Source organism: Cricetulus griseus, chromosome 5 (assembly GCF_003668045.3).
Source record: "Cricetulus griseus strain 17A/GY chromosome 5, alternate assembly CriGri-PICRH-1.0, whole genome shotgun sequence".
Classification (NCBI taxonomy): domain Eukaryota; kingdom Metazoa; phylum Chordata; class Mammalia; order Rodentia; family Cricetidae; genus Cricetulus; species Cricetulus griseus.
This window is the reverse complement of record NC_048598.1, coordinates 102,941,842-102,962,626: the sequence shown is the minus strand read 5'-3', so window position 1 is coordinate 102,962,626 and position 20,785 is coordinate 102,941,842. Positions and strand designations below refer to the sequence as shown.

General features: G+C 44.5%; 1 protein-coding gene across 3 annotated transcripts in view; it reads left to right on the top strand.

Annotated features, from left to right (window-relative positions):
• Unc79 (unc-79 homolog, NALCN channel complex subunit) overlaps positions 1–20,785 on the top strand; it is a 176,913-nt gene that overhangs the window by 122,906 nt on the left and 33,222 nt on the right. For all 3 annotated transcript variants that reach the window (XM_027419181.2, XM_027419180.2, XM_035445739.1), the window contains 8 exons: positions 562–664; positions 4,976–5,116; positions 9,822–9,860; positions 13,812–13,924; positions 14,006–14,091; positions 14,639–14,812; positions 17,629–17,697; positions 20,287–20,397. In XM_027419181.2, coding sequence (XP_027274982.1) covers positions 562–664; positions 4,976–5,116; positions 9,822–9,860; positions 13,812–13,924; positions 14,006–14,091; positions 14,639–14,812; positions 17,629–17,697; positions 20,287–20,397 — 836 coding nt within the window. The remainder of the gene's footprint in view (positions 1–561; positions 665–4,975; positions 5,117–9,821; positions 9,861–13,811; positions 13,925–14,005; positions 14,092–14,638; positions 14,813–17,628; positions 17,698–20,286; positions 20,398–20,785) is intronic.

Here is a 20,785-nt window from a genome sequence, read left to right as displayed (position 1 = left end):
GGTGAAGCAGAGACGTCATCAAGTGAAGCCGTTGAAGTTGTGTCCACACACACTTCAGTTGAGAGGAAGTCTTTTTGCTTTAGTGTTTGTGATAATAATTGCCAAGGCAGAACACTAGCTTTCTAGCCCCAGTGTCCCCTTTGTTCATGTGTGTGAAGTGTGGGGTCTCACTGCCTCCCACTTGCTTAGCATGACTTTTGGGGTCTTACTGTCTTCTCACAGTAACCCCCTTTAAAGATGATACACACTTGTGCATTAGAAATGTTATATTGTTCAGGCAATTTCATTGACTGCTAGGAAGTTCATCTTTATCTTAGACCCTGTTGGTCAGCTGAACATTCTGATTTTTTTTTTTTAAGTCATGAAGCAAAAGAGAGGTAGGGCAACCAGTTTTTTCTTGGCCTTACTTCACTATCAGGTCTTTTTTCATGCCATGGGTGGGATGACCAGGTCACAGTCTCATGAATGTGATCTTTTGATAGTTAATGAATGTAGAATGGAGAATTTCCTGGCCCCAGGAGCTTGTCTGTATTCATGCTTGTCTCTCTGCTGCTTATCCAGGCGCCACTAAATCCAGCCTGCTGTCAGCCCCCAGCATAGCCAGTATGTTTGTGCCTGCACCTGAAGAATTCACGGATGAGCAGCCAACAGTGATGACGGACAAGTAAGCTCTCAGTTATTGTTTGTTTGTTTGTTTGTTTTTTTCATTTGCTTTGGTTATAGAGTTAGAGTTTGGTCCCCAGGTGAGGAAATGCTCTTTGCTTTTGAGTCACACTTTATTTTTCAAAGGGCTGAAGCTGTGTTGTACACAGTTGAGTTTTTAAACGCATGCACTAGGAGCAGTGTTTTCTCTATGCTTTGGCAGGTCCCCTTCTCTCTTTTTTTTTAAATTTGGATAGAATCTGATAATTCTACTTATCCCTTTAAACAGAATTTTCTGTCCCACCAGCATCTCCCAAATAAACAGACTGAGACTTAATCTTACTTAAATATGCTCGGCTGGTACCTCAGGCTTATCACCACCTAGCTCTTACATTTAAATTAACCTACAATTTTCATCTATGTTTAGCTATGTGGCTTGGTACCTTTTCTCAGTATGTCATTGTCATCTTGCTTCCTTTGCATCTGGCTGGCGACTCCTGACTCCACCCTTCCTCTTCCCAACATTCTTAGCTTGGTTGCCCTACCTATACTTCCTGCCTGGCTGCTGGCCAATCAGCATTTTATCTTTACAGTGTACAAGAGGATTATTCCACAGCATATCCCTAAAAGTAATTTAACACCCATAGCATCTTCAGCCTGGAAACATCCAGTTGTTGCACTGGAAACAAGAAGAGACTTCAAGAAGAGACTTCATTCTTTTCTTTTTTTTTTTTTTTTTTTTTTTTTTTTGGTGGTGGTGGTGGTGTTCGAGATAGGGTTTCTCTGTGTAGACCTGGCTGGCCTGAAACTTGCTCTGTAGACCAGGTTGGCCTTGAACTCACAGAGATCTTCCTGCCTTTGTCTCCCAAGTGTAGGGGACAGTATAAGCCACACCTGCTAGAAGCTGGCTACAGGTGTGCCTAACCACGCCTGTCAGGACGTGGTCAAGGTGAGGTCAGGATGACATGTGATAGGGTTTAAAGGGACAGACAAGGCACATGGGAGCCCCTTCTCTCTGGCCTCCCTGACTTGCTGCCCCTGGCACACTCTGGCTTGCGTTTGGCTGGTGTTTTTCTAATAAAGGATATCTTCACCTCACCGGTTACTAAGCTCCTTCATTACCCAAGTACTGGGATTAAATGTGTGCACCATCACTCCCTGGCCAAGACTCCATTCTTGTTCCATTCTGAAAGTACAATCCATTCTCTGCATCTCAAACTGGTTTGACCCCACCCAGACTGTCAGTTGCCAGTAGCCCTGAGTTGTTCTAGGATTAATTAAGCCCATGTGTTTAACTCAAGGGCATTCAAAGGTGTGAATGTCCCTACTGCTCTTTCCTCAGCCACCTTTCTGATTCCGGAGCATTCCTGATGTGTTCTCTCTTGGTACTGGATCTTCCTAGTGAACTTCTGTTTGCACACTTAAGATCTAGCAGAAGGCAGAGTTCTCCTGATTGTGAGGCGGGCAGGATTAGTAATGCCCTTCTCCGGTTTCCCAGAGCCTCTGGTCCATCTCTAGCCTACCACTTCCCACACTGTATTTTATTTGTCTGTGTAGTACAGGCACATGTTATAAAATAGATTGTGAGTTCCCTGATGCTGTAATTTTAAAAAGTGGTGAGCAAAGGAAAGACGCCATGTGACAGAGCTTGGGTGGAGGGGCTTTTATTGGGGGGAAGTGGATGGGAAAAGGGGGAGGGAAAACCAGCCTCTGGGGACAGGAGAGGTAGAAGAAAAGAGGCAAAGAGAGGGAAAGGGAGAGAGATGGAGAGACAGAGATACAGGCAGAGAAGGAGGGAGGGGGATGGGAGGTGGGCAGGACCCTTTTAAAAGGGAACATGGTGAATGTGCACAGGTGGTGCTCTTAGTGTCTGCAGCTGATGGCGTGTCCTGTCAGAACCCGAAAGGATAGGCCAGTACAGATGCCTGAATACTAACACCTGGGATGAGAACAATTTCTTCTATATTTTGTGCCCTCAGCACACAAATATGTGTTTAGTGAGTATCACACAATAAAATAAGGCTTGTAGATTTTTCAAACCTCAATAGAGCTCTGGGACTAGATGGTTCCTGGATAAAGGTGGCTCGCATGTTTAATAAAGGAAAATGAGGTAGGAAGGATGGTGCGAATATCCACATAGGGTTGCTCACTGCATGCTCAGAAGTGAGCTGATGGCTGTCTTAAGGTTTCTACTGCTGTGATTATACACTATGAACAAAAGCAAAGTTTTCTCACAACTGGTAGTCCATCGTCTAGGGAACTCAATACATAGTCCATCATCTAGGGAGCTCAAGACAGAAACCTGGAGGCAGGAGCTGATGCAGAGGCCATGGAGGAGTTCTGCTTACTGGCTTGTTCCCTGACCACTGTCTCAGCTTCCTTTTTGACATGCCCCTGGACCACCTTCCCAGGGGTGGCATTGCCCACAGTGAGCTGGTCCCTCCCATGCCCATCACCAATCAAGAAAATACCACACAGACTTGCCTACATACTGAGCCCAGAGAGGCATTTTCTCAGTTAAGATCCCTTCTTCTCAGATGACCCTAGTCTGTATCAAGTCGCTATAAAAACCAGTCAGCACAGTGGCCATACTTGAAAAGCAAATGGGCCTGGCTTGTGCAACTGCCTTGGAATATCCCCAGAGCTTCCATATTTCTCCATTTTGTGTCATAACCCACCCCGCTTCAATTTATCATTTTTCTTAGTTGCTTGTGTGTGTGTGTGTGTGTGTGTGTGTGTGTGTGTGTGTGTGTGTGTGTGTGTGTGTGCTCGCGTGCACGAGCGCGCTCTGGTGCACATGCATTTGTGAGAGCTTGCATGTAGAAGTCAGAGGTCAGCCTCAGTTGCACTTCCTTGGGAACCATTCACCTCGTTGTTTGAAACAAAGTCAGTCTCCCATTGGCCTTGGACTCATCAAGGAGGCTGGGCAGCTGGCAGGTCAGCCCCAGTCATGCTGCTGTCCCTGCTTCCTCAGTGCTGGGATTGCAAGCACTCACCATCAGACCCAGCTTCATTACTTGGGTACTTAGACTCCACCTCAGGTCCTCATGCGTACATGGCAAACACTTTGCACACTGAGCCACCAATAGCCCTTTGACTGCTTTTGTGTGCTGTCTCTGACTCTAGACTTCCAAATGTGAATTTTAAATGGTAAATGAATTCTTAAGACATTCTCTCCATTTGTTTATGTTTTGGAGCATTGCAGATGGGAAGGGTGCAGCAGCCATAGCTCTGGTTCCAGAGTTATTTTTAGTTCTCAACTTCACTTTATAAAGCCGCCTTTGGTTGGGTGGAGTGGAGCCTACATTAGGACACAGCAAAGAGCAATCATCTGTGGACATCTTAAAAGCAGGTGCCTATGCTCTTCCGTATTAGTTTAGTAGGACCAGACCTTCACAAGGCTGGTGTGAGGTCAGGAGCTGTGGAGAGGAGGCACAGACCAGGTCCACAGGTTTTCCAGTGTCCATGTTCTCTTGAGTCCTCTGTCCCTTGTCCACAGAGTAATGTCTTTTGAAAGCTTCCAGCCATGTCCGGGCATTTTTCATTTTGACAAATGAAAATTAATCTAGTTACTGCAATCTCCCCTTCCTGCTGTGGTGCTGCCTGTGAGGTGGCTGCTCTCAGACATCTGACAAAGCCCAAATCATCAAATAGGGGACCCTGAAGGTCATCCTGTCCCAGTCAGAACACAATGTCCAAGTTAGATGCTTCTGGTGACACCAGGGTGTGAGGAGATTTGGGGCCAGAGCCGGATGCCCAGTGTTGGTTATGGGACAACAAGAAAACTGGGCATGTACTACCTAGTGCTTTCAGCATCAAGGATCTGGAAGAGCTGTTGGTGTGAGCAACTCTGACTGTGTGAGCTCACTCACAGCATTTCCTCCAGGAACTCAAAACCATCACGGAAACAGCAGCGCAGCTGGCTGTCAGAGCCACCAAATATCTCCAAGCTGTACAATGAAGAAAAACAAGTAGACAGCTCACACGCACATTTATCTGTGCTCAAATACAACCATAAAAAATGATCCAGTTACTGACGATTCTTAGACATAATTTCACTAGAAACTGTTAATCTACCCCGAGCTCTTTGTAAAGGAGCAGAAACCCCGTGGGGCCAGATGCTTGTGAACAGAATGGTGAAGGAGTGTTCATGACCTCTGTCCCCCCAAGGTCTCCCCATGTCTTAGGGTGACAGTGGCCCTGGAATCTTCACTTAGAGTGGGCCCAGTTACCACCATGTGGGACCTTTCCCAGGACTCTGACAAAGGGCTTGTGTGTTAGCTTCAAACCGTGGTTGGCTTTCTAACATGTCTTCCCTTTGTTTCCTTTGCAGATGTCATGACTGTGGGGCCATCCTCGAAGAATACGATGAAGAGACCCTGGGGCTTGCCATCGTGGTCCTCTCCACATTCATTCATCTAAGCCCAGACTTGGCGGCCCCACTGTTGCTTGATATCATGCAGTCTGTGGGAAGGTGAGCATTAGTTTCTATCTCATCTGCTAGGAAGGGGCCTTACCTAAAACCGTATCAGTTGAAAGTGAAGCATCCAGTCACCTTTTAGATGCCCAGTACCCGTGGGAATCATTCAGAATAGTTTTTAAAAATGGATGGAAACATCTTTCGGTTTCATTTCTCAGCTGTACCAGGTCATAAGTCAAGATCAGAATGAAGCTAGAGGAGGCTGCGCTGAGGGAGTCTGCCTGTAGCTCCCTATTGCTGTATGAGCTAATGTGTGTGATAGTGTTTGGATGGACTGTCCATAGTAGGTTTTGTGTTAACCATTAGGATGACAATAATGTTCTCTCTTGACTTGGTTTGTGGTGACTTGACACCTCTTTTGTGATCTCAAGGGAGCCTCACTTAACTGTCCAGTTCAGGGCATCTTTGTGGGTCACACATCATCCTCACCATTCTGGCTCAGATAAAGGAAGTGTTGTTTTTGGGAACAGGATCTTCAGTCTGAGTGTTAATATGCAGGGACTTCCCTTTATGTATAGACATTAGAAGAGGAATGTGCTTTGTGCACACAACTAAATTCCAGCTCCCAGAGACTGATTTAAATTCTGCATGAACTTGCTGTTTCTGATCTTTGCCAGCACGATGCTAGGTGCCTTGAGCCATCAACCTTAAGACCTGAGGCTGGAGAGGTGGCTCAGCTATAAAGAGTACACTGGCTGCTCTTCCAGAAGGGGACCCAGGTTCAATTCCAGGCCCCCACATGGTGGCTCACAACTGTCTCTTAACTCCAGCCCCAGGGGATCTGATGCCCTTTCCTGGCCTCTGAGGGTGCTGCACACATACAGTGAACAGACAGATATGCAAAAATAACATCTACATACATAAAATAAAATTAAAGAGTAACAATATTATAAAAAAGAAGACCTACCCATAAAATATTTTTTTAAAAGTATCAGTTATTAACAGAAAAGATGTACTTTACAGTCATTTGGAAAAAATGGAAATTTGAGCAATCTTTGTTTGCTGTTATGCATGGATAAACTTTGCATGATCAAAGGGGGAAAAAAAGACCTAGAGCCTATGTTGAGGTGATTTGTGGGGCTTTTGGTGTGTTTGCTTCTTCTTCTTCTTCTTCTTCTTCTTCTTCTTCTTCTTCTTCTTCTTCTTCTTCTTCTTCTTCTTCTTCTTCTTCTCCTCTTCCTTCTCCTCCCCCTCCTCCTCCCCTTCTCCTCCTTCTCCTCCTCCCCCTCCTCCTCCTTCTCCTCCTACTCCTCCTTCTCCTCCTCCTTTAACTTTAAGTTAAGAATTTAACTTCTTTTTGTTTAAACAGGGTCTTGCTATGTAACCCAGCTTGACCTTGAACTTGAACTTGAACTTGCTGTGTAGCCCCAGTTGTCTTTGGCCTTGTGATCGTCCAGCCTCAGTCTCCTGAGTCACTGGGATTATAGGCATGTGTCACCATACCTGGCTGTGGCTTGGTTGTTGAAAGGGACAGTTTTGTGTGAGATCATTAGGTGGCCATACCAGTTAAGCACTTCAAGAAGTGGAGAGTGGAACTGCTTCCCACTCTTTGGAGGATGGGGAATTTCCAGATACTTAGGATTGCACAGAGGGAAAGACAAGCTTTTTGATTGGTGGTTTTGTTTTGTTTTTTATTATCTTTTGTTTTGGTTTTGATATAGGGTTCCATTATGTAGCCTAGTCTGGCCTCTAACAGGGTTTCCTTCTGTATCCTAAGCTGCCTCAACCAACAGCCCTCTGAAGTGCTGGGATTGTGGGCATGTGCCACCATACCTACTGAAATTAGCCTTAACATAGTTAAATTTAACTGTAAGAACAATAAGAACAGGGACTTTGGAGATAGCTCAGTGGGTAAGATACTTGTGGTTTAAGCATGCGTGCCTGGCTTCGATTTCCAGCACCCACATAATAAGCCAAGCATGCACAGGGAGGGCCTGTAACTCCAGTGCTGCTGGAGACTGAGGTAGGAGGATCACTGGGGTTTTCTGGCCAGTCGAGCTCCAGGTTAAGCGAGGGACCCTGTCTCCAGCAAAGAAGGCAGAGGGTAGTAGAGCAGGATACTGGCAACGTCCTCTGGCCTCTGTGCACGCCATCTGCACATATGTACACAATACAACACATATCGTGTGCACTTGTATACATACACAGTGGTAGTAGTAATTTGGATAGCAAGCTAAACAGGAAAACATTAAAAACCTTATTACAAAAATATATAATCCTGTTATTTGCTTCCTACCCCAATTCATGTGTATGGTGTGGTGGTGGTGGTGGTGGTGGTGGTGGTGGTGGTGGTGGTGGTGGTGTGTGTGTGTGTGTGTGTGTGTGTGTGTGTGTGATATGTGTGTTACATGTGAGTGTAGTATGGTGTGTTGTATATGAGTGTGGTATGTGTGTGGTGCATATGAGTATGGTATGGTATGGTAAATGTGTGTATGGTATGTGTGTAAGTGTGGTGTGGAGTGGTGCCCAGGAGTGTAATATGGTGTATATGTGTGTATGGTGTGTATGTAGCACATGTGAATGTAATATGGTATGTATATGTGTATGGTATGTGTGTGGTGTATGTGAGTGTAGTATGGTGTGGTATGTGTGTTTGTGATGTGTGCATGTTGTGGTATGTGTGTGTGTGGTGTGTATTTGGTATATGTGAGTGTAGTAAGATATGGTATATGTGTGGTGTGTGTGAGTGTAGTATAGTATGGTATGTGTGTGTGGTATGTGTATTGTGTGTGTGAGTATGTGGGCACATACTTATTTGCATATGGAGAAGCCAGAGGACTTCAGGTGTCTTGCTTATAACTCTCCTTCTTATTCCTTTGAGACAGGATCTCGCCTTGAACTAGAAGTTTGCCGATTATGCTAAGCTGACTGACAGTGAGCTTCCAGATTCTGAGTGTCTCCACTTCCCAGTGTTGGGATTACAAACATTCCCAGCTTTTTAACATGAGTGCTGGGGATTTGAACTCAAGTCCTCATGCTTGCACAAGTACTCTTACCCACTGAGCTATCTCCTCAGCCAGAGCTCCCAGATTATTTTTGGAGTATCTTTTGAGTTATATAGTTAGAGACAGCATTAAGTTAAATGTAATCAGAGTTCAAAAGCCGTTGTAAAAAGTGATGATGAATCTGGGAACTGGAAGACATAAGGAAAAGATAGCTTCATTTGAGCCATTAATTTTAACTCAGTCTTGGTAATTATAGAATAAATGTTGTGTGTTCTCTCTCTACCACTTGTGGAGTTAAAGGTTTTTATTAAGGCATGACCACAGTTCCTACTGTCACTGCTTTGTGGTTTTACTCTGTTGCTATCTTAGCACAGCTGATTTAAGCCATAGAGGACAGAGAGAGGAGATTGTGTTGTTTAACATAAAAGTGTCTATAATCTGTGTCCTGATTACCCAAGTTAGGGTGGAAACGTGAACTTTGAAGAAAAATATGTAAAACCAATAACACATTTCACATACTTCCATATACAGACACATAAATAGCTACTTTCTTACACTTGACTATTTAGCTCTCTTGGGTAGAGTAGCAAGAGACTGAAAAGCATTTAGTACAGATTACCGTGACTCTTGGTAGCCTAATCTTGACCATCAAGCTGCCAAGAAAGCAGATTCCGCAGTCATGCAGTTGAGGCTGTCTTCACACACCCCAGTTTCACTGTGAAGAACACAAGATGAGAGAGAACGTGACCACCACCACTGCCAGGGACAACTACACAGACCACTCTCTGGGTGTTGTAGGAGTCTGTAATCTCAACACAGCCCTTTGTTTCTCCCTCAAATGTTTTCCAACTCATAGAGATGTCTGCTTAGATCCGTTCCAAGCTTCACCCCTCCGGTTTTCAGGCGGAATCCTTTAAGTTCATGTTTCCCACACCCTTGATCATCGTTTAGTTGAGTTGTTCATGTTCCTTTCCTCATCGTAAAATCTTTAGCAAACAGACCTATATCCAAGGCAACTGGGGAGGATATTGCTATGGCAGCTGCTGGAGCCACTGTCCCTCTCTGAAGCTCTTGGTTCCTTCAGTTGTCCTATTAAAACGGGAAGTTTATAGCATTCTCCTGGTGTCTTCACTGTCTCACAGATTATAGTATGTTCTTTTGAACCCAATGATTTGGTTCATTCTCTGTCACAAGAGAACACGTGTCCATGTCTATGGAGACACACTATAGTTTTTCCGAATGTCAGTGTTGGTTATTTAATTCGTAGTTTCCATCCCCGAAAGGCTTCCCTTGCCATCACTCCTAGTCAACAGCAAGCTAAGGATGCTTCTGCTGTCTGTTCTGTTGTGGGAGAGGGCTTTACATTGTGTGGTTCAATTGCAGTCAGGTTTCAAAGGCTGGTGGCAGAGAAATGAATTTGAGTTAATGCAGGGATCATTAGATGACAGGTTCTGATGTCTGTCCAGCTGGGGTACAACTGCCATTTGTTTAGGCTGGGGAGGGGGGCAGTAAACTCTTCTACCTGTATGCCTTCCCATGGGAATCTGTGACTGACACAGAAGATAGGTGTGGGAGACTGGGTTTAAGTTTAAGCCTGGACCTGACCAATGAGTGGACCCTCTGCTGCCCATCAAAGGAGTTGTCAGTAGCTATATTCTCACCACCCAAACCTGCACCACAGGCCTAGCTCAACGCTAATGCATTTCACCATGGAAAGCTACGATTCTTGTGTGACTGTTTACTTTACTTCCTAGGCTCGCATCCAGCACTACCTTTTCCAATCAAGCAGAAAGGTAAGAACTTCAAGTGGGTCTCATTGCTCTTTGCTCTCTGTGCATGTCCACATGGTTCTGACACTGTCCACGGACAGGTGCTCTCCACAAAGACAGCTGTTATTCCACCGCAGCCCTACTAGTTTCTGATTGGATTTGTGCATTTACTCATTCACTCATTTTAGTCAACAAGTACTTTTAAGCTCAACTTGTACTAGTTAGGTGTTTTGGTTTATTTATTTATTTAGATTTTGTATATGAGTGCTCTATCTGCATGTGTACATGCATGTCCGAAGAGGGCATTATTTTATATTCCCACCATCCATGAGACTTCAGACTGCCCCACATGCTTGCCAGATTTTGACATTGTTGGTATTTTTAACTGTAGCAGATCGGGTCGATATGTGGTGGCTATCTCTTTGTAGTTTTAATTTTCATCTTCTGATGACATTTTTTCAAGTGTTCATTGATTTTTATATATTCTTTCCTGAAGTGTCTATTTAAATAATCCTTTCCATCTTTTTGATCATGCTGTTTTCTTTTTATTCTGTAGTTATAGTACTTCTTTGTATAAATATGTTTCAGGAATATCTTTACCCACATTGGGCTTACTCATTCAGTTTCTTGATGCTATAATATGCTGACAAGTTTTTAATTTAGATGAGCTCTAATTTATTCAAGCTTCAAAGTGTGTGTACTTATGGACTTTTATCGTTTAGCTAAGAAAACTTGTCAGCTTCCAACTCATGCGTGTTCACTACTGTTTTCTCCCAGCCCTTCATGACTTTAGTATTTAGATTTAACACTTAATCTGATCCAGAAAAAATAATTTTTATATATACTGTTGGTTTGTGACAAGGACATTCTTTCTTTATTATTATTATTATTATTATTATTATTATTATTATTATTATTTATGTATACAGTTATCTGCATGCATGCTTGCACACCAGAAGAAGGCAGCAGATCTAATTATAGATGGTTGTGAGCCACCATGTGGTTGCTGGGAATTGAACTCAGGATCTCTGGAAGAGCAGTCAGTGCTCTTAACTGCTGAGCCATCTCTCCAGCCCCAGGGATGTTCTTTCTATTCATGTCAAATATTCAGCTATTTCAGCACCTTCTTGTTTTTTCCCCTCTATTTTTTATTTAAATTAGAATCAAGCTTGTTTCACATGTCAATCCCAGTTCCCTCTCCCTCCCTTCCTCCCCTGCTCCCCCCACTAACCCCCATCCCATCCCCTTTCAGCTCCCCAGGGAGGATGAGGCCTTCCACGGGGATCTTCAAAGTCTGTTATATCATTTGGAGCAGGGTCTAGACCCTCCCCCCACCTTCTTGTTTAAAGACTTTTTCCCTCATTGGCCCACTGGGATAAACTCCATCTATGATAGCTTGTATCTGGACTTCCCACTTGGTTCCTTTAGTTTATGCTGACCCTCAGTTTAGCACAGTGGTTTCAACCTTCCTGATGCTGTGACCCTTTAATACAGTTCCTCATGTTGTGGTGACCCCAGCCATTCAATTAGTTCATTGTTACTTTATAACTAATATAATTTTGCTCCTGTTATGAATTTTAATGAATATCTGATATTCAGGATATCTGATATTTGACTTCCAAAGGGGTCACAACCCACAGTCTGAGAACCAATGATCTAGTGCCACACAGTCCAGATTACTGTGGTGAGTCCTGGTATCAGCTGGCAGGGGTCGTCTTCCTTGGTGTCTTTTTTTTTCCCTAAGATTTGTTTGGATCTCTAGACTTTTAAATGTCCAAATTAGTTCCCCCTTTCTTCTGTTTTGCCTTTTTAGGACAGTGTCTTACTGTGAGCCCAGCCGGCCTCCTCCCTCTGTCTCCCCAGTACTGAGATGTCACGTGTCAGTACCACACCATGCCAATATTATGCCCGCACCACACCCAAGTTTCACCTTGTTTAGACAAAATGCTTACTGAAATTGAAAGTGTACATCAGTTTGGGAATTGCAGAGAAATGCTGGATTGTCCAACTAATGAACATGGTATATATCTCCATTTCATTATGTTTTAAATTTCTCTCAGCTATGTTTTTGAAATGTGTGCATAGGTGTGGAGGCACACATGTGTAGAGGCCGGAAGCAACCTTAGGTGTCATCCTTAGGAATGCCATCCAGTTCCTATGGGACAGGCCTCTTATTGGTCTAGAGCTCTCCAGTTAGGCTAGACTGGCTGGCTAGTCAGAGATCCCCTATCTTCACTTCCCCAGGGCTGGGATTCCAAGTGCACATTACCACACCGTCCCTTGACCCTGTAAGGTAAGTGCTGTCCCGACTGAGAGCCATCAATCCAGCCCTCAAGCAATGTTCACTAGTGGTCTTGTAATTTTTTTTGGTTACATTTTGTTAAATTTATCCCAAGAATTTTATACTTTTTAATTTCAATACAAATTGAACTTTGAAGAAAATAACTTCAAATTTTTTCCCGTGGGCAAATTGGTTTTTCCGAATTACTGTTGTATCCTAGCTGAATTCACACACAAGTTTTAGAAGCTCCTTCCTAGACTCCTTAGGGTTTCATTGTGTTTGGCCAACATCATATTACCTGCAAACAGCGAGTCTTACTATTTCCCCTCTGATATTTTTGTCTTTTTGCTACCTTATCACAGTAGGTGGAACCATAGGAGACATGGGCACAGCCATTCTTGTTTTGTTGCCCTCCTTCAACATCTCATTCGAGTTATATGTCAGCCATAGTTTTTTCACAGTTTCTATTTCCAATATGTTGAGTTTTTAAGAATCCCATGCTTTTTCTTTATTTTAATGCATTGAGTTATGTTATTTTCCTCTTCTTTTTATGTGTATAGTATGTGTGTATATTGTGGGGGTTGCATGTGTAAGTGTACATGTGTGCATTGGCATGTGGAGGCCCAAAGTTGCTGTCAGGAATCTTCCTTGATCAACCCTCCACTTTATACTTGGATGCAGGGTCTCTCCATCAAGCCCCTGAGTTTGCTGATGCAACTAGTCTGGGTAGAAAGCTTGCTCACTTGGGGGATTCCCCTATCTCCACCATCTGAGGCTGGAGCTAGAGGTGGCACTGTGCCCATGTGAAGGACCTGAACTCTGGTCCTCTTCCTTGGCTACTCCCCAGCCACTACATCCATTGCAAAAATCCTTGATTTGGGTTCAGTGCCCGAAGGAACACTGGTCTGTGTTTTCTCTTTCTGCTCCCTCTCTGTTTTTATTTACTTACTTAGATAATGGCTTTATCTGATGTTAGTTTTAGGGCTATGGGGGCCTCATGAAACAATGAAAGGTTCCCTTGTTCTGTTTTCTTAAGTTAGTTGTAAGTTCGGGGTTTTGTTCTTCTGAAGACTGTTTTTGGTGTAAACCTTTGGACTGACATTTCAGGGTGGACTTGGCACAGTGAGGCCATAGCTGATGGGTTAGGAGGACTTCTTGCTCTTCATCCTGTTGAGGTATTTGGTTTCTTCCATCTGGTAACCTACTCCCCCACCCAGCTACCTCAGGAACTGTCTGTCCTCTCTGTGCCTTTGTCAGGCAGAGCTGCATGGCTCCCCTTTACCTCTTGGGAGTGCATGATAGGTGAAGGGAAGTCCCGCCTGAGCGAGTCTTTACCACAAGTACCAGCTCAGATGCTTCTGGAAAACATCCCAGGCCTCCCAAGAGAAGTGAAAAAGCCCTCACTGTTTCCCTCAGGGCAACTCTCTCTTAGCCTTCGCAGGTCACTGGCTTTGGAATACTCACCTGTACTTTGGGAGGCCTGGAGTAATGCTGTGGTCACTTGGTGCCTCATGGATCTGCCTAAAAAATTGTTATGAAGTATTAGGTTTGACTATAGGTAATTTCATCTCACTGAGGGAAATGTCGAGACAGTGGGTAAAATTGTGGTGTTTGAAGCCTAAACTCCAAGACACTGCACACACATGCTTGTCTGGCCCATAGCGTGTGTCTCTCTCCTCTGTGTTTGAATGCAGCATGATGGTTCCAGGCAATGCGGCAGGTGTAGCCAAGCAGTTCCTTCGCTGCATCTTCCATCAGTTGGCCCCCAACGGCATCTTCCCCCAGCTGTTCCAGAGTGCCATCAAAGGTAACTCACTCCCCCGAGGACCCAGACACGGCAAGCCTGGCCAGGTCCCGAAAACACTAACTGTGACTGTTTGCGTTATAGACGGGACTTTTTTACGGACCTTAGCCACATCTCTCATGGACTTCAACGAGCTGAGTTCAATTGCTGCCCTCAGTCAGCTCTTGGAGGTAGGTTTGTGTGAAGAGTACCCTAGGCCTCAGCCAAAGTCATGCACCACACCTATGTCCTCCGTTTAGTGCCCTTGAACTGCTTCATGGTGCTGTACTTGTGTCTTGAAATTGGCTTGAAATCTATGATGTAAGCTGCATCAAAAAGTCCCCACCCTTCACCATGTCCAGCTGTTGCTAGGAATAAAGCAGCTGCTGCTGTTATCAATAGCTCCAATCTTTATTCTGGAAGATTCTTTCCAGCAGGACTCATTCACTGTCTCCTTGGCATCTAACCACCCCAGATATATACCCTGACAAACTTCTTACTTCATGATCTGATTTTACCTCACCAACTTAAAGGTCGCCAGTTTTGCCCTGAGGTTTTTCTAAACATAGCTGGTATTTCTTCCTTATTCCTCCTGCCTGTTAGAATGACCAGCCTGTATAGCAGGCGGTCCAGCATATTTACAGTGTGAACATATTTCTAAACACACCTTCACTGGATAGCTTTATGAATTCGTGTGCTGCTTTCAGAAGTTGATCGCCTATGCTTTTGTGTTTTTAGGGTCTAAATAACAAAAAGAATTTGCCAGCAGGGGGTGCTATGATACGCTGTTTGGAAAACATTGCCACGTTCATGGAAGCTCTGCCCATGGATTCTCCTAGTAGCCTCTGGGCCACAATCAGCAACCAGTTTCAGACATTTTTTGCCAAGCTGCCTTGTGTTTTACCTTTGAAGGTGAGCTCAGCCCAAGTTCTTAGCTTCCTTTACTTTCTGCCCATCTGCTTACAGAGACCAACACATGAAGCATGGTCAGGTGATCCCAAAGGGCTGTGGGGCATCTGTCAGCCTGAGTGAAGAGACTCAGTTAGGTCATTCAGTCTGCAATTGTTCCAGGTTGCCAGCAGCCTACAGTGGACGCTTTACCCACTGCCAATGAAGCTACCTGGTGACCACATGGTATTTAGTTGAATGAAAAGGTGCCAGTAGACTATGGTTTGTTCTTTTCTGTCTGTCTTCCTTTCTGTCTGTCTTTCTTTTTTATATCAGTTTTTTGTTTTCCTTTTCAGCGAGGGGGCAAGAATCAGCGTCTTGTGCATGCTAGGTAACATTCTGCCACTGAACTACAGCCCCGGCCTTAGATTGTCTTTATGCAGAAGGTTTTTTTTCCCCTCACGTAGATATCAAATAGGCAAGGAAATTAATAGTGTTGTCTAAAAGGAGTCCAGACATAGGTAAAGTGTTAGTTTTAGAGAATTATTTAAAGTGACAAATGTTTTTGAATAATGTTTGAGTAATGTTCAGGAAAGACCAAGACAGTATTCTATGGGACAGCTACTGTTTGGATCAACAGTATAGCACCTGGGAAGAACACACACACACACACACACACACACACACACACACACACACACACACACACACCATACACACACACACACACACACACACACACACCACACATACCACACACACACCATACACACACACACACACACACACACACACACACACACACACACACACCACATACATACACACCAAGTACACACATTCTTTCAGCCCCTTAGACCAGAGTGTCATTCAGGATCATCCTTGGCTGATGAGCCACACACATTCAGTACTTGGGTTCCGACGTGAAATTGCTGAACTAGACACTGACCAGCAGGGAGTGCTCCTGCTGTAAACACTGCTATGCCTAATTGTGACAATCAGCTGTGCCCACAGGGAATCTGCCCGAAAGGTTAATGAGTGCAGTGGTGTGAGATAGAATAATGAGGAGAACGGGGGCCCTTGACAGTGTTAATGCACAGCTCCTGCCGAGGTCTGCACTCCACCCCTGCGGATGGTGGTTATGTGGGACACGCCTCAGCATATGGGTTTGGCCTGATCAGTAGCTGATTTTCAGCTCCTGGTTTAAAGTAAGTAAATGTCATGTCAGTTCTGAAGGGCGTTGGCATATTAAACAGGCCGAGGCTCTTTTAGAAGATTCTCAGAAAATAAGCCAGGATTTGTGCAAGGAAGTTCCCTACTAAGTCAGATCTGAAAACTGATCCTGCTTTGTCCTTAATCTCTTAGGAAATATTCCCCACTGAAAATCTCCCCGTTTGTCTTTGAGAAGTGTGTGTCACTGAAGGAGATCTCAGACTTCGGTGTGCACCATTGTCCCTGCTAATGACAGAGGGCTGTGACTGGTGGGAGTGAGACCAGGTGCCAGACAAGCCACAGGTCCAAGGTTCCACAAGGAGACACTGTGGCTTAGTTTGTGTTTTGTGGAAGGGGGTCATTGTCCAGCTGCAGAAGCCAGGGTGTGGCTATAGTGACAGGCTAACAAAGCAAATGGCAGCTTGTTACTGGTGCTCTGCCAGTGTCCTCCCAGCCCCTGGAAACTCGGGGATTTTCAAAGCTCATTTTCATCTAGAATCTTGCAGAGTGTGTTTTTTCTCTCCATATGGATGTTAGAGAGAAATTTTGCTGCTTTTCTCCAGGTTCTGAGTCATGTCTTTTCATGACAAAGGGAAGGTGGAGTCCCACCTAGGGGACAGGAGAGGTCTAGTTCAGTGGTACCGCACCTTCTTGCTATGCACAAGGACCAAATTTAACCCCGCCCTTGTGAAAAATTAAAATAAGAAACAAGTCCTAGAGGAAGGTGATGAAACTGATTCTTGTTTGGACTAATGGTTTCTAATAGTTTCCCCCACCCCCAAGATAGCTTTTACTAACTTAAGAATACTTCTTTAGACTGTTATACATTTAACATCTGCCTTCTTAACCTCCTTGTCTATCTGTCCATCTCTCTAGCCACTTGTCCATCCACCTGTCTGCCTGCCCATCCATATATCCATACATCCATCCACTCACCCACCCACCCACCCATCCAGGTTTTTATCTACCATTCTATATCATTTAATTCCGGAACTGTATCTTTGAGAAGTAGTTTCAGAGCTGTGTTTAATTAATTTATTTAATAATTATTTTAACATGCATAATTTTTCATTGACGTTTTTAAATCTGAAAACAGTTGTTTTTGATATACATAGGAAACAGTATAGAAGTAGTTACAGTAAGACTTGTGTGTACATAAGTGCATGTGTGTGTGTGTGTTTGTGTGTGTGTGTGTGTGTGTGTGTGTGTGTGTGTGTGTGTGTGTGTGTGTTTGAATTCCTGTGGATATGTCTGCATATGAGGTCGGAGGTCAGCACTGGGTATCACTCCTCAGGTACAGTCCACCATGTTTTAGAGAAAAGCTCTCTTCCTAGAGCTCACTGAGTTGGCCAGGCTGGCTGACCAGTGAGCCCGGGATACCCCTGCCTTTACTGACCTAGAGCTGACATTAAAAATACCGGCCACCACACCCAGCTCTTTCCCGTGGGTTCTGGGAGCAAGTTCCGGACTTTATGCCTGTGTGTCAAGCCCCTTACAGACAGAGCCATCTCCCCAGTCCCACTTGCTTCCTTTGAGATACATGTATGTGAAATACATGCAGGAGATACTTGAAGCAAAGGAAACAACGAGAAGGAAGCTGACGTTTACCTTTTCGTATCTGTTCACAGTGTTCTTTAGATTCCAGTTTGAGAATTATGATCTGCCTCTTGAAGATACCTTCTACCAATGCCACGAGGGTATGTATATTTGCAAGTGTTTCAGAAGCTACTTGCCTGGTTGGTTATTTGATTACCTCCTAACTGTAAGGCAGGAAGAGAGCCAGCCTGAAGACATGGCTGCTGCATACGGAATGTCTCCCCCTAGCATCGTGCTGGGTCAGCGTCTAACATACTGCATTGCCTCCATTTGTAACCATTCGTCCTGGTCTGGGGCAAGCCTATCACTCCATCCAGACTATCCCCCAGATTACCAGTTAGCTGAACCTTCTAAGTAGGGTTGTGTTGGTTCCTTAGTTAAAAGTCTTTGGCGACTTCCGGTTTCTTTCAGACTCACATCCAAATTCCTTGATGTAACGTGCATTCACACCCCTTCTCACCAGCCCACCTTTCCAGTTTCATCTCCGCTACTTGTCCCATTAACCCAGTGCTTCTCCAGCATGTTCAGGTCAGCATCACTATCTTCATGAAGACAGTGGACACTGTTGAATGCTCCTGTGTTGCGCCTCATGCTTTCCACATTTAATCCTATTTAGTTTCAGACCCCCACTTTCGCTCAGGCTGTTTCCTTTACCTGACATACTTTAAACCCTTGTCAGTGTGCTGAGCCCACACTTCATCCTTCAATGCCCCATTTAAAACTCCTAAATGCTCATATTATCTGTAGGAAGCACTTCCTTGGTCAAGCTTTCAGTATTAACACGTACAGCGTCCTACAGGTTCTCCAGTAAGACCACGAGCCGTGTGGGATGTTCAGGACTGCATCTCATTTCCTGCTCACATATCTTGGCTGCCTTCTGTGCAGCAGTACAAGAGCTTACGTTACAGTAGTGCACAATTACTAGCTCACCCAACAACAACGCACATTCCTTAGGGCTCTTGACCTTAGCATTTTCACAGAGTCACAGTTTACACCAGCCAGTTGCAAAGAGAGATGAGCCAGTCTGCGCCTGTGCAGATAAAGACATGCATTCAGAAGCAACATGTCTGGTCAAGGTCATAGATGCTTTATGAATGGCCTGAAACTTGAGTGTAGGTCCGTAGAGAACAAGTTCCTAGGATTTTCTGTTGTGCTATGTTGCCCATCAGCTGCTGTTTAGGAGTGAGTGTTTCCAAATAGGCCTGAACTTAGCTATCTACGGGTACCATCTCCATTTCCTTAATGTTTCCTATATAAAAAGAGTCACATAGGTTTCTGTATTGGAGTACCAATAATGGAAAAACACACCCATTCTTGGGGCAAAGAGCAAGTAATGAAAGGATTTTTATGTAAATACAGAAGGAACCTCAAAAAGTTTCACATCTGGCCTGAAGAGAAGGCTCAATAAGGGTGCTTTCTGCTCTTGCAGACCACAGTTTGGTTCTATGCAGCTCACACCCTCTTGTAACTCCAGCTCTAGTGGATATGATGTCCTCTTCTGGCTTCCTCAGGCTCCTACACACACACACACACACACACACACACACACACACACACACACACTAATGAAATAAATCATTAAAAGTGAGTTTACCCTGGGGCTGCAGAGATGCTTGGAGGGTAGAAGCACTTGGCAAAAAAGCATGACCACCTGAGTCTCCATCCCCAGAACCCACATAAAAACTGGATGCAGTACAGTGGTGAACAGCAAGAGAGACATCACCTAAAACAAGGTGGAAGGTGAGGATAGATACCCAAGGTTGTCCTCGACCTCCTCATGTGCCCTCACACATGAACATACAAAAAGTAAATCTTTTTCAAGTGTTTGTATCTTCTTATTGAGTCAGTCCTTTTCTAGAAGCCTGCTCTAAGGAAGAACATTAAATTGAATATTTAATGCAGACACATTTACTGAGGTGGCATTTGCAGTGTGGCTATTAAGACACATGGCTCTGGAGGATTCAATAGCACTTTAATTTCTTACATTATCAGTTAGAGAACGAATTGTTTATCTAGATCCAAGGCTCCAACCTTAGTTGGACAAGCTGCATCGAAGGCCAGAGCTTGTGTTCTCTCCTGGCTCCAGGGGCTCCAGAACATGTTTGAATAGGACAAACAATGCAAAAGCACCAAGCTCTGCCCGACACTCAGTGGGTGCTCACTAAACATTTCTGGGTGACTTGTGAGACTAAAACTGAGCGATGGTGAGATTCAGATGGGGTAACAAACAGACAATATCCCTCTAATTAAATATGTGCAGGAAGCTAGACAGCAGGAACAATGTCTGAGCTCAAGGCGCCTGGTGCTACACCCAGGGCACTTCTCAGTAACTGGTGGGTATGAATCTGAGGAGGCACGGACACCTGAGGGTGCAGAGGAACAGGTTGGGAGATCCCAACCCAGCCTTGTAGAGGTGGGGTTGCTTAGCCTGGCAGGAGGACAGGACTGTAGTTAGGAGGGTTTGTAAATGATGCTACGTGGGAAAATAAGGGGCTTGGTTTTTCTGAGCAATAAAGTGACTGAATCATTGTCTTTGAGTTGTGGGTTGATTTCTTAGACCAGCAGAGAGGCTATCAACAGCAGCTTGCATCGGATTTCTAAACAACAACTCTAGCAGTTAAAGTGTAAGAAGACTGGTGCTTTTTTAAACGAAGGAACAAGTGATTTATTTGGTTCCAAATTCATTGCAGAGTTTGCTGGAACCATTTTCCAAGCTGCTCAGCTTTGTCATTCAGAATGCTGTCTTCACTCTGGCCTACCTGGTGGAGCTGTGTGGCTTGTGCTATCGAGCGTTCACTAAGGTAAGCCTGCCTGTGTGTTCCCACGAAGACGGAGGCAGCAGTGTCAAATCCCTGTGCGCTTCCATGCTGTACTGTCCTTAAGATGAGTGGTCCTACTGAGGTCTGTGGGACACTTCACACAAGCACACATCTTCTGGTTCTGAAATGGGCAGATTTGGAGACAGAGGCCCCATGGTTTAGAAAACGAGAGGCATTTTGAGCGAATTAATGGTCTACATAACCTCCCAAGACTCTTTCAAGCTTGGTATAGCATCATAAGTGGGCAAACAACCATGTATGTCCTTTTTTATAGCCAAAGGAGAAAAAAAAATAGCTCAACACTTGTATAAGCCTCTAGAGTGCTCCTTAATGCTCCTTAATGTGTCCCCAGCTCTGGGTTCTTGGCCTC